The sequence below is a fragment of the Saccopteryx leptura genome, chromosome 5 (genome assembly GCF_036850995.1).
Source record: "Saccopteryx leptura isolate mSacLep1 chromosome 5, mSacLep1_pri_phased_curated, whole genome shotgun sequence".
NCBI lineage: Eukaryota > Metazoa > Chordata > Mammalia > Chiroptera > Emballonuridae > Saccopteryx > Saccopteryx leptura.
The window spans coordinates 85,644,041-85,657,336 of NC_089507.1; the positions used below are offsets into that span (position 1 = coordinate 85,644,041).

The following is a 13,296-nucleotide window of genomic DNA, read 5'->3' on the forward strand; positions in this document are numbered from 1 at the left end:
TAGATGCTTCATGACAACCTGACTCTTTGGTATAAATAGCATGTATTTCTAAGTCATAAGTTATTTTTGTTTTGGAAAGTCTACCCCTTGAAAGGGAAGGAAGATCAAGATATCATCTAATAATGTAATTAGCCCAGAAAAGAAAGAACATTTTCTTTTAAAATGCTGTATCAATTGTCATTTCCCATGAAACTCTGGATCACCAAGTAGCAGAAAAGGGAAAGGCATTTGTTGAATACTTCCCATGTGACCAGAACTGTGCCAATCATTTTATACAATTACCTTACTAAATCCTCATAGTAACTCTATAGGGTCTGCAGTGTTTTCATCATCCCACAAATGTGGCAACTGAGAGATAAAGTAACTTATGCAGTGCTTCAAAGAGCGTGTACCAGCCTGCACGGGCAAGTCTGCACTCAGCTTCCCCTTCTCACAGTAACAGTAACACAAACACATGTCAGGGGAGTTGTTTTTAACCCGATGGTACTACATACTTACATATATTTTGAACATGTTGTCTGTTTCCCCAATAAGAACATTATTGAGCAGGACTTTTGCAACTGTATCGACGCCCTCAAAAATCAAATTTACTTTTTGCCATTTGCTAAAATAAGAAAAGATTTATGAAACATGTTTAAAGCATTAACTTAGTTGTCTTTTTTGTTAGTTAGTTAAGAACTAAAGGAATATTTTACAGAAAACATACATCCTTAAAAATCAGTTTCCAACTTAATTTTCCAAAGTATTAGTTTAACATATTCTTATATTGAGAGGGCTTTATCTTTATTCATATTTCAACATATTCATCATAAAATCATGAGCACCACTTATAATATCCAAGTCCATTGACTTTTTTTCTAGAACTTCACAAAGTTACAAAAAACAAGTTAAATAACAGATACAAAATATTTTCACAAACTATTAAATTTACTGACACTAAGAGAACAAATTAACCAACTAACAAATATCTGTGAGTTAACATTATATGTTCAGCACTCTGCTAAGCCTCACGGGAAACTAAAACAGTCTCTAAATTGAAGAAGTCTGCAGTATGGTTGGCATTCAAGCCTAAAACAGAGAAAACAAAGAAAAAACTTTCAATGTCCTCTACTTTGCAGTACAGTCTTGGACAGACCACAGTCCTTTTAGAGTTTACATCATAAGGAAAGACTTCAAGAAGAAAACAAGAACTTAAGGAAGAACAGAATAAATAAAATGTGGTATAGCCACACAATAATATACAATTTGGTCTTTAAAAGAAATGAAGTACAGCAGGTCCTCAATTAATGTTGTTTTATTCAATGTCATTTCATTATAATGCTGAGGAAGAAAAAGTAATCAATTCCTGGCTGGGGCCACTGTCTGTGCAGTGTTTGTATGTTCTCCCTACGTCTGCGTGGTTTCTTCTGGGGACTCTGGTTTCCTCCAGCATTCCATAGATGAATTGGCATGTCCAGATTGTCCCAGAGTGAGTGTGGGTGTATGCGAGTGCCCTGTGATGGAAGGGCGTCCTGTGCTGGGTGGGGGTCCCCCCCCCCAAGGCCCCCTGAGCTTCCTGGAGACGCTCCGGCCACCTGCAACCCTGAACTGAAATAAGTGAATTGAAAAATCAATACCTTATTTGTGTTTACTAATCTTCGTTATATGTATGTATAGTTCTTTTAAAAAGCATTATTATTATTTTATTATTATTATTATTTTCTTCAGTGAGAGAAGGGGAGGCAGAGAGATGGACTCCCGCATGCGCCCGAACAGGATCCACCCAGCAAGCCCACTAGAGGGCGATGCTTTGCTCTTCTGCTCAGCAACCGAGCTCTTCTTAGCATCTGAGGCAGAGGTGATGGAGCCATCCTCAGTGCTCATGGCCAACTTGCTCCAATAAAGCCATGGCTGCAGGAGGGGGGGGGGAAAGAGAGAGAGAGAGAGAGAGAGAAAGAGAGAGAGAGAGAGAGAAATGAGAGGGAGAGAGGTGGAGAAGCAGATGGCTGTTTCTCCTGTGTGTCCTGATTGAAAATCGAATCTGGACTTCCACAGGCTGAGCCGATACTCTACCACTGAGTAAAATGGCCAGGACCATTTTTATTACTTTATTAAGATTTTATGTATTGATTTTACAGAGAGAAGAGTAGGGGGTGGTGGCAAGAAGTATCAACTCATAGTTGCTTCACTTTAGCTGTTGCTTGCCTTATGTGCCTTGACCAGACAAACCCAGGGTTTCGAACCAGCAACCTCAGAGTTCCGGGTTCTTTATCCACTGTGCCAGGCTGTATAGCTCTTTTTCATTTCCATGTTTACAAATGTTTTGGGTCTCTATTTAGAAGTTTGGTGATGTTTTTGTGACCAGGATTATGCCTTAGAAACTTAACTCTTGTTTATATCAATTCGCCTATGATAAAATAGGGTTTGCTATATGTAGTTTCACTTTCAAGAACCTTTCAAGAATGTTAAGTGAGGATTTACTGTACTTGTGAATGTGACAATACAGATGAACATTAAAAACATTATTATGGTAAGTGAAAGAAGCCAGGCACAAAGGAGCACATATTGTATAATTCAATTTATATGGAATTTCCAGACAAGACAAATCCATAAAAAGAAAATAAATAGGTGGTTTCCTGGAACTGGGGTGGAGATGGGGGGAAAAAGATGTGAAGAATGCAAAATGGCTGCTAATGGGTATGACTTTCTTTTAGGGTGAGGAAAATGCTCTAAAAGTGATTATAGTGATGGTTGCACAACTTTGTGAATATACTAAAAACCATTAAAATATATATATTTAAATGAATGAACTGTATGGTATCTGGGTTATATCTCAATAAAGTTGTTATTGTTTAAAAAACAAATAGAAATGCCTAGGTAGACCCCAAGGGGAAGAGCAAAACAAAAACAGGGAGTTGCTAACGGCATCCAAAACATTAAGGTACCAGGCTTGATTCAGGCGCAGACGTCATGCTGAGAGCTAAGGAGAAAGCTGGACAAGTCAACAGGGATGGCGTGGATGCAGGAAGTGGTACAGGGATGGACAACATTAAGCAGTATTTCACAGACACACAGAGAAGGTTAAACTTGATTTGCCAATCTGAAGGGAGAAACTATTGTTATTGAGCAAGAATGTTATGGTAAAATCAATATTTTGGGAAGATGAGTCTCATGTTTCTACATAAGAAAAACTGGAAAATAAAAAACCAAGCAGAAGATTTTGTTAGGCAGTTTTGGCCTAATTCCAGGCCCTCACTAATAAAGACACAGGCAAAGGTGAAAACTTGGAAAGGAGGAAGAAGGGGTTGAATCAAGAGCAATGCTAGGCAAAAATTAACAGGACTCAGAAACAGACAGAATAGAGGAAGATGAAGAAAAGATATGATGAGACAAAAATACCTTAACCATAGAAGCCGGGAAAATGGTGTTACATTAAGAGAAACAATGAGGGTGTTATAATATAAAGTAAACTTTAAGTGGAAAAGTCTACTGGTTAAATTTTGGATATGTTGAGTTCAAGGTGAAAACAGAGCCTTAATAGAGGTATGTTAAGTATATTCTAGAAATAAAAGCCTGGACCACAGTAACTCTTGTGATATTAAGTACCATATTCTGTTTCTGTTTCTCTTTTTTTTTTTTTTTTTTTTCATTTTTCTGAAGCTGGAAACGGGGATAGACAGTCAGACAGACTCCCGCATGCGCCCGACCGGGATCCACCCGGCACGCCCACCAGGGGCGGTGCTCTGCCCCCCAGGGGGCGATGCTCTGCCCATCCTGGGCGTCGCCATATTGCGACCAGAGCCACTCTAGCGCCTGAGGCAGAGGCCACAGAGCCATGCCCAGCGCCCGGGCCATCTTTGCTCCAATGGAGCCTTGGCTGCGGGAGGGGAAGAGAGAGACAGAGAGGAAAGCGCGGCGGAGGGGTGGAGAAGCAAATGGGCGCTTCTCCTATGTGCCCTGGCCGGGAATCGAACCCGGGTCCTCCGCACGCTAGGCCGACGCTCTACCGCTGAGCCAACCGGCCAGGGCCTCTGTTTCTCTTTTAAAAGGCCAGTAAATAGCTATGGTCAGGTGGGTCAGTGGATAAAGCATCTACCTGGCATGCCAGAGGTAGCAAGTTCCACCCCATTCCCCACCCCCGGTCAGGGCACATACGAGAAGCAATCTACTAAATGGAACTAAGAGAAATAACCGGTTGATGCTTCTCTCTCTCTCTCTCAAATCAATGGAAAAAATTAATTTTTACTTATTGACTTTAAAGAGAGAAGGGAGAGAAAGGGAGGAAAAGGGAAAGGGGAAGAGAGAGAAAGAGGAAAAGACGAAGAGAGGGGGAGACAGAGAGAGGAACATTGATCTGTTTCTGTGTGTGCCCTGACTGGGGATCACACTGGAGACCTGTGTGCTTTGGGACAATGCTCTAAACAATCGAGCTATTGCCCAGAGCAATGGAAGAAAAGTTTTTAAAAAGGCTAAGTAGGCCCTGGCCAGTTGGCTCAGTGGTAGAGCGTCGGCCTGGCGTGCAGAAGTCCCAGGTTCGATTCCCGGCCAGGGCACACAGGAGAAGCGCCCATTTGCTTCTCCACCCCCTCCCTCCTTCCTCTCTGTCTCTCTCTTCCCCTCCCGCAGCCAAGGCTCCATTGGAGCAAAGAGGGCCGGGCCCGGGCGCTGGGGATGGCTCCTTGGCCTCTGCCCCAGGCACTAGAGTGGCTCTGGTCGCAGCAGAGCGTCGCCCCTGGTGGGCGTGCCGGGTGGATCCCGGTCGGGCGCATGCGGGAGTCTGTCTGACTGTCTCTCCCCGTTTCCAGCTTCAGAAAAATACAAAAAAAAAAAACCAGCCTGAACAAATGATGCATCTCTCATGTACTTGACAATATTACAAATATCTAATATATACTCTACTGATTACAGTGAGCAGGGATCAGAGAACTGGCCAGGTCTAGGTGACCATTATAACCACAGGAAAAATTACTAAGATATTATTTCTTTTTTTTTTTTTTTAGCAAGAGAGACAGACAGGAAGGGAGAGAAATGAGAAGCATCAACTCATAGTTGCAACACCTTAGTTGTTCATCGATTGCTTTCACATATGTCCTTTGACCAGGGGTATTCAGCCAAGCCAGTGACCCCTTGCTCAAGCCAGGGACCTTGGGCTTCAAGCCAGCCACATTTGGACTCAAGCCAGTGACCATGGGGTCATGTCTATGATCCCATGCTCAAGTTGGCAACCCCAGGCTCAACCTGGAGAGCGTGCACTCGAGCCAGAGACCTCAGGGTTTCTAACCTGGGTCCTCAGCGTCCCAGGTTGATGCTCTATCCACTGTGCCACCACCTGGTCAGGCACTAAGACATAATTCATGACTAATGATCGGTGGCACCATCCTCATATACAAATAAAAATATAAACCATATATTCACTCTTATAGTACAAGACTTTAATCAGATAACTCTCTGATACACAACCTAAAAAACAAGAAATTATTGCAGAAACAGAAAAAGAAGGAAAATGCCAATATAATAATAAATAAATAGATACAGATGTACATATATACATACCTAATGTCAAAGGGGACTTGAAATTCCTTGCTATAGGTCCAGTTATCCAAGGCGATCCATCTGTATTCAAGGTCATTAAATCTGTAGTAAGGATCCTAGTGATAAAAATTATGGTAGACAATTAAGTATGCAAAACCAAATAAATATACATAAAATAATTTTATTTTATTTTTTTTTTTTTTTTTAGCGAAAGAGAGACCAACAGGAAGGGAGCAAGATGAGAAATATCAACTCGTAGTTGTGGCACCGTACTTGTTCATTGATTGCTTTCTCATATGTGCCTTGACTGGGGGGCTCTAGATGAGCCAGTGACTCCTTGCTCAAGCCAGCGACCTTGGGTGCAAGCCAGCAACCAGAGGGTCATGTCCAGTGGTGGGATTCAGCTGGCTCGTACCAGTTCTGCAGAACTGATACCTAATTTTTTATTGAATTTGGTAAACCAGTTGTTAAAATGGCACTTGTAATCAGGGTTCTCTCTAAGGTGAGTGCCTGGGCAGCCACCCAAAGTGGAAATCACAAATTTATATTCCGTACTCGTTTTTAACGTTCACCTGCACAACAGCATACTCTAAGCACACGTAGTCATGGTCATTCTGTCCATAGGTGAAAAAATTGCAAGTGAAGATGCCAATCAAGAAGCAATAAGGAAGCATCTTAAATAACACTTTTATTGTTTTTTGTCAGGTATTATTTAATGTTTTTTCATTAACATTTTAAAATTCTTATAACATAATCTAATTTGTGTACCTCTTTTATTGTTCTTATTTAAGTATTAACTACCTGAAATAATAAACTACTTTTCAGTATATCATTTTTTTATACTTAAAATAGTCATTAGGGCAGAGAACCGGTTGTTAAATTATTTGATTCCCACCACTGGTCATGTCTATGATCTCACGCATTCAAGCTGGCAAGCCTGCACTCAAGCTGGACGAGCCTGTGTTCAAGCTGGCAACCTCAAGGTTTTGATCCTAGGTCCTCAGCATCCTAGGCCAACGCTCTATCCACTGCGCCACCACTCGGTCAGGCTACATGAAATAAATTTTTTATGATATCACCTTAGGCCCTGGTCAGTTGGCTCAGCGGTAGAGTGTCAGCCCAGCATGTGGAAGTCCGGGTTAGATTCCTGGCCAGAGCACACAGGAGAAGTGCCCATCTGCTTCTTCTCCCTTCCCCCTCTCCTTTCTCTTTATCTCTCTCTTCTCCTCCCATAGCCAAGGCTCCATTGGAGCAAAGTTGGCCCTGGATGCTGAGGATGACTCCATGGCCTCCACTTCAGGCGCTAGAATGGCTCTGGTTGCAATGGAGCAACGCCCCAGATGGGCAGAGCATTGCCCCCTAGTGGGCATGCAGGTGGATCTAGATCGGGCACATGCAGGAATCTGTCTGACGGCCATCCCCCCATATCCCCCCATCCCATTTCTCACTTCAGAAAAATAAAAAATAAAAAATAAATTGTATCACCCTAACTACTTATCACCTAAACATGCAGCACATCTTATCCTCACGGCTAAAGCTCCATCTATTTATGAGACCATTACCTTTCACACAAAGTTGACTTGGCATTCTCATACTAAGAATACTAAAATATGTTTTTAAAAAACAAATTCAACAAAATACCTGAAATGAAAGAGCTCTGAAATATAAATCATATAGTTTCATTATCAAAGAACGTGTGGAGATTAAAATTGGCTTTGCTTGTTAGAACCTCCACGGTATTAGCACTAAATGAAGGACAGAGTATCTGACGTGCAGCCATCACTCTCTCATTGTAGCAACTGTCTCAGCTGGCCTCCCGGGAAAATCTGTCTCTTCTTCTACTGCCCACAGGTCAGCGAAACTCCCACTCCTTGGATTCACTTAGCGTTTCCAAAGTTATTTTTCACTCAGCTTTACTAAATGAGCACAAAAAGGATCTCTACAGAGACTACACAGGAAGCACAGATACCATCAAACTTACAAACTTCAGTTTTCCTGTATTATCCTGGATGAGGTCAGCAAACTACAACCCACAGGCCAAATGCAGCTCACTACCTGTTTTTGTGCTACTGGCCGGCAAACTAAATATGGGCGTGTGTCAATAAACAAAGTTTTTGTGGAGAACAGCTATGCCCATTCCTTTACACATTATATATATGGGAGCCTTCGTGCTTCAGTAGCAGAGTTGAGTAGATATAACAGAGACCGCACGAGCCGTGAAGCCTAGAACAGTCTCTAGTCCTTTACTATAAAGGGCTGCCAACCTCTGTCCCAGGTGATCAGCCTGCTGGGTGTTCACCATGCTGTTCCAACTGAGTGTTCGGCCTCAAGTCCTCCCTTTCCTCATCCTTAGGCCTTCTCCTGCTCACTTTCCACCCTTCCTTCCCAGGTGAGGGCTCCCAGACAGGAGGCAGAACGGAAAGTGGAACGCAGAGCTTTGCGGTTCATGTTCTGTGAACAATCCCCACAGCTACACAGAGGGAAACGGTGCCGCCTGACCGACTGGCAGGCTCCTCCCCCTGACTGGGGCGGGCGAGGGGAACTTCCTCTGCGACTGCAACTCCAGACAGGGAAAGAAAAGCCAACTTTGTCTAAGTTCCACAGAAGTACGGACTGGATGACCAAGTTCAGCTGGCAGCTGGGCACTTGCCCAGAAGCATAAACCTATAAGAGACAGGACATCACGGGGTATGTATCAAGATGGAAAAAAGTCACCTGCCAGAAAGTGCTCCTACTGGAAGATATATTATGATAAGCTACTAGGGGAGGGAGTGGTTAACGAGATTTAATAACCAGTATTCACCCAACTGACTTTTAAGGTCTGGCTTTGTTCTACCAAATGAGGTATAACAGTCAGCCAACTTGCATCCTTTTCTGCTCTTCCCCACACACAGGACTCAGCCTCTCCAAAGAATAAGCACGGAATAACTACCTAAGAACATAGGTTTGAAGAGGCGCCTAATTATCAGCCTGCCCGTGTGCCTCCACCCAGCCCTATTTATAACTCTACACTGTGGACTCGGTCCAATACAGTTAAAAATATCATGAAAGGAAGGTGTGAAGGCTAATGCAGTTGCAACAAGTCCACCTGCTAAGCCTTGGGGCTGCTGCTGATCTGGCTTTCAGGGCATAAGTCCCCTTCCTGTCTCCCCCCTCCTTGAAGGAAGTTGCATGTTGATTTCAAAAAGGCCATCTTCTCAGATATATTGTTTCTAAACAAACATAATTTAGAAGTTAAAATTTTTTTCCTACTCAAAAGAAGCTGCTCTGGAAAGGCTACCTACTGTTTGATTCCAACTGCTTAACGTTCTGGAAAAGGCAAAACTATGAGGACATAAAAGGACCTGTGGTCGGCAGGGATTAAGGGGGAGAGAGGGGTGAACAGGCAGAGCACAGAGGGCAGGGAAATCACTCGGAATCATACTATAGTGGTAGATGCCCATTGTACATCTGTCAAAACCCTCAGAAGGCACAACACCAAGAGTGAATGCTAATCTAAACTACAGACTCCGGGTGATAATGCTGTGTCACTGTCGGTTCATTGATAGTAATAAATGTATCAACTCTGGTGGGGGGATGTTGATAATGGGGAGGCTATGCATGTGTGGGGAGGATATGGGAACTCTCTTAATTTTCCATTCAATTTTGCTGTGAACCTAAAATTGCTCCAAAAATGGAAGTCTTAAAAAAAATCTCTTACTAAGGGAAAATACCCTTTTTATCTCTAAATAAAAGTTGCAGAAGCATAGATTACATTTACAATAACTATTCCAAATGTTAAGACCGGCTTAATTTGGTTCCAAATTGGTCTGATCCCCTTTGCACATATTAAAATTCTGAGTCCTACTTAAAGCAAATAGAAGCTCAGCATTATTAACATCTGATGACTAAGGACCCAGGTAAGTCGCTGAGTTGTTAAGCAAACCATGAACCCTAAAAACCATAACAGTGTCACTTGTTGACCATTTACTATATATTAACCTCCAAGATAGGCACTCAGACATTCTTATTCTCATAACAAACGTGTAATAAGTACCATTTTATACAGGAAGAAACTAAAGCACCAAGAGGAGGAGTGACTTTCCTGAGGTCCCACGATTAAGCAGAAGTACATCCAGGAATGAAACCAACCCAGTCTAATACCAAGTCTGGGTTTTCTCAACTATAGGGCAGCACCCAATGCCATGTAAGCTTACACTTTACACCAGAGGATCACTGCAACAAAAGTATCTAAGCGTTACTGCCTGGGGCAGGTATTACCATCAGCCCTTTTACTAAGACTCCAAGGCTCAAGTCAAATGAGTGTGAAGTAGTGGAGCACTGATTCAGACCCAGGAAATCTGGCTTCAGAGCTCACAGGCTTCATCATTACCTAACACTGCCATCAATGTCACAAATGCTGTCAATAATCACAATGTCAGTGCTACCTACCAAGTGGGAGCCAAAAGATAAACATGCTATGTGGGACCTCAGCTAGTTATTTATAATTGATATTTACCACAGTTACTGTACATCAACAAACTCTGTCGCTAACCATGCAATAAAAGTATGTCTTGTTTTCTCTATAAGCTTCTGAACTTCCTCTATTTATATCTGCTTATAGGCACAAAGACTCCTTAGCCACATATATCTCTTCTATTCCCCAATTCTGTTTCTGCCCAATGCCTGATTCTATTCCAAACATAATTACTTCAAATGAAATTAAATGGGGAAAAGGAAGTTTACAGCTATTTTATTTACAAATATTGTGTTCTTAGAGTCTTATGGGAAAAAAATCAATCAAATTTAACAAAACATTTATTCAGAAACAAGCAAAACTGAACAATATATTAAGATTCACAGACATTTCACAAAACTGTAATAGGTAAAAAGCAAGAGAATGATAATTCAGGAAGAGGCAGGCACTGGGGCTGGGAGGGACAAGGTCACTGCAATGGCATTGGGAATGCACAGGCTCATCAACTGGACAGCAGGCGCATGGCCATTCATTTAAATTAGACTTCAAAATTCATAAGCACACGTGCACCTAACTTTCCATATATCACATACCATATAAGAAAAAAAAGGAAATGTTCGTGGGAAGCTAAGCTATATATTTGCAACTACTGTACATGGGGATATTTCTGTGCTCCATTCTAGAGAAGCTGTACTCTACAACCCTCAGTTTCTCTAGTGCCAAATATGAGGTACAGCTACAATCCTTACTTTAGAGCAGGGGTCCCCAAACTACGGCCCGTGGGCCACATGCGGCCCCCTGAGGCCATTTATCCGGCCCCCACCGCACTTCCGGAAAGGGCACCTCTTTCATTGGTGGTCAGTGAGAGGAGCATAGTTCCCATTGAAATACTGGTCAGTTTGTTGATTTAAATTTACTTGTTCTTTATTTTAAATGTTATATTTGTTCCCGTTTTGTTTTTTTACTTTAAAATAAGATATGTGCAGTGTGCATAGGGATTTGTTCATAGTTTTTTTTATAGTCCGGCCCTCCAATGGTCTGAGGGACAGTGAACTGGCCCCCTGTGTAAAAAGTTTGGGGACCCCTGCTTTAGAGGGTACCCATATGTACAACAGATTCCAAGCTCATGAGTCAGTCAAAACATTTTGGTGGACTTTAATATTTTTTTCTAAAATCCTTAAACCGGTAAATAGTGCTTCCCAAATAACACAGCTCTAAGTGAAAAGGGGTTACAATTTAAGGAAACTCCTTATTTTATGAACAAAGAGGATTTAAAAGGACAATTTAAAAGGGGAAACAAGCCTTGGACTGATAGCTCAGTTGATTGGAGCATTATCCCAAATCATGGAGGTTGGGGGTTCAATCCTTTATCAGGGCACATACAGGTACAGATCAATGTTTCCAATATTTGCTTCTCTCTCTCTCTCTCTCTCTCTCTCTCTCTCTCTCTCTCCCTCCCTCCCTCCTTTTCTCTCTCTGAAATCAATAAATAAATTTTTAAAAAATAAAAGGGAAAACAAGATAATTTTTCTTAGCCCACTCCTAAGTGCCAGGCTAGAACTCATGAAAGATTAGGATAAATGCCTGGAGAGAGTCATGACGAATACAGATAATCAGAGGAGAAGATCTCAATCACACTCGCTCAGGAAGCGAGGTTGGGCAGGTGAACAGATCCATAGCTATAGCGACTGCTTCTGAGATGGAGCCGGAAGGTGGGTTGAGCTGACAGCTAAAAGCTCAGTGTGGAGCAACCTTTATTGCATGGATTCTAGTCCCAGTTCAGCCCGAATATCTGTGAGACCTTGTAAAGCTAGTATAACACCCATTTTCTTAGTTCTAAAGTGGGGATAGAAATAGCACCTCCCAGGATCAGTGTGAAAATTGCAAAGAAGTAACATATAAAAAGTGCTCAGAACTGTTCATGGCACATAATGGGCATTCAGTAAATCATAGCTATCATTATTAGTACATGGACTAATTAGAAATGACTTCTAGGATATATTAAGTTAAAGAAAAAAAAGTCACTACCAAAAATGTACATAGAATGCTATCATTTATAGGGAGAAGTATATACAAATCTATATATGCTATATGTCTCTATATGTTCAGACATAATATTACAAGATAAATAAATATATATAAGAAACAGTGGTTGTTTCTATGAAGAAAAATTGAAAATTAGGAGACAGGAATGAAAAAAGATTTGCTTTTATTATTATACACCCTGCCGTTAATTTTTTTTAATCATTTTTAGCCTTATTTCTAAAAGTCCTTAAAATTAACTGACTTCTGTTTTTTAAAAAAGACGATATATAGCTAGGTTGATAGCTAAATAAATGACTAGGAAGAAACGGTTTTAAAATGTTTAAGCCAGGCCTAACCAGGCAGTGGCACAGTGGATAGAGCGTCGGACTGGGATGTGGAGGACCCAGGTTCAAGACCCCGAGGTCGCCAGCTTGAGCGCGGGCTCATCTGGTTTGAGCAAAGCTCACCAGCTTGGAACCAAGGTCGCTGGCTCGAGCAAGGGGTCACTCAGTCTGCTGTAGCCCCACGGTCAAGGCACATATGAGAAAGCAATCAATGAACAACTGAGGTGTCGCAATGTAAAATGTTTAAGCCAGACCTGCAAGATCCAGCAACTGACAATATACCTGAGAAGAAACACAAAATGGCATTGAAATTCTGGGCCTCATTCACTGAGAAAATATTGGTACTTCTATTAGAAATAGAAACAATAATAAAAACTAAGAATTGGAAGAATTGAGAGAAGAGACACGTGAATATACTGAGTTTCAACATACTTGAAACTTGAAGACATTCAGGTAGAAAAGTGGAGCAAATTTTCCAGCTGTAAATCAGGAGAGGGTTGCAGTTAAGAGATTCAGGCATTTGAGTAATTCTGGCACAGAGGTGATGGCTGAAACTCAGATGCTTCCAAGAGATGGAGAATAGAGAAGGGATGTGTAGACTGACCCTCAGGAAATGCTTGTGCTTATCAACAAGTTTTAACGAACAGGATGCCTTTGGTGGTATATTTTGAACAACATGATATTGTGCTCTTGTCACTGTTTTTACTGAACATCTTTAAATTAAAATAGTAACTGTACCCTTTGCTTACTCTTTACTCTTCTTGCAACAGAAACCGAGGGTATGAAAAGAAAATATGGGTTAAATCCTTGCCCCACCATTAGATGCATGACCCTAGGCCAGAACTTCTCTGAGCTTCAGTCAATGTGAATAATTATACCTTCTCCACAGGGCTATTGTGGGAATTACATGAACAATTGCACCTGAAGGGCCCGAGGATAATGTATTGCATGTAGAAGACA

At 41.7% G+C, this 13,296-nt stretch overlaps 1 protein-coding gene across 1 annotated transcript in view; it reads right to left on the bottom strand.

Moving 5' to 3' along the window:
* MANBA (mannosidase beta) overlaps positions 1 to 13,296 on the bottom strand; it is a 145,961-nt gene that overhangs the window by 117,956 nt on the left and 14,709 nt on the right. The window contains exons 2-3 of the mRNA XM_066383897.1: positions 5,533 to 5,627; positions 499 to 604 (exon numbers count right to left, since the gene is read on the bottom strand). Of these exons, the coding sequence (XP_066239994.1) occupies positions 499 to 604; positions 5,533 to 5,627 (201 nt within the window). The remainder of the gene's footprint in view (positions 1 to 498; positions 605 to 5,532; positions 5,628 to 13,296) is intronic.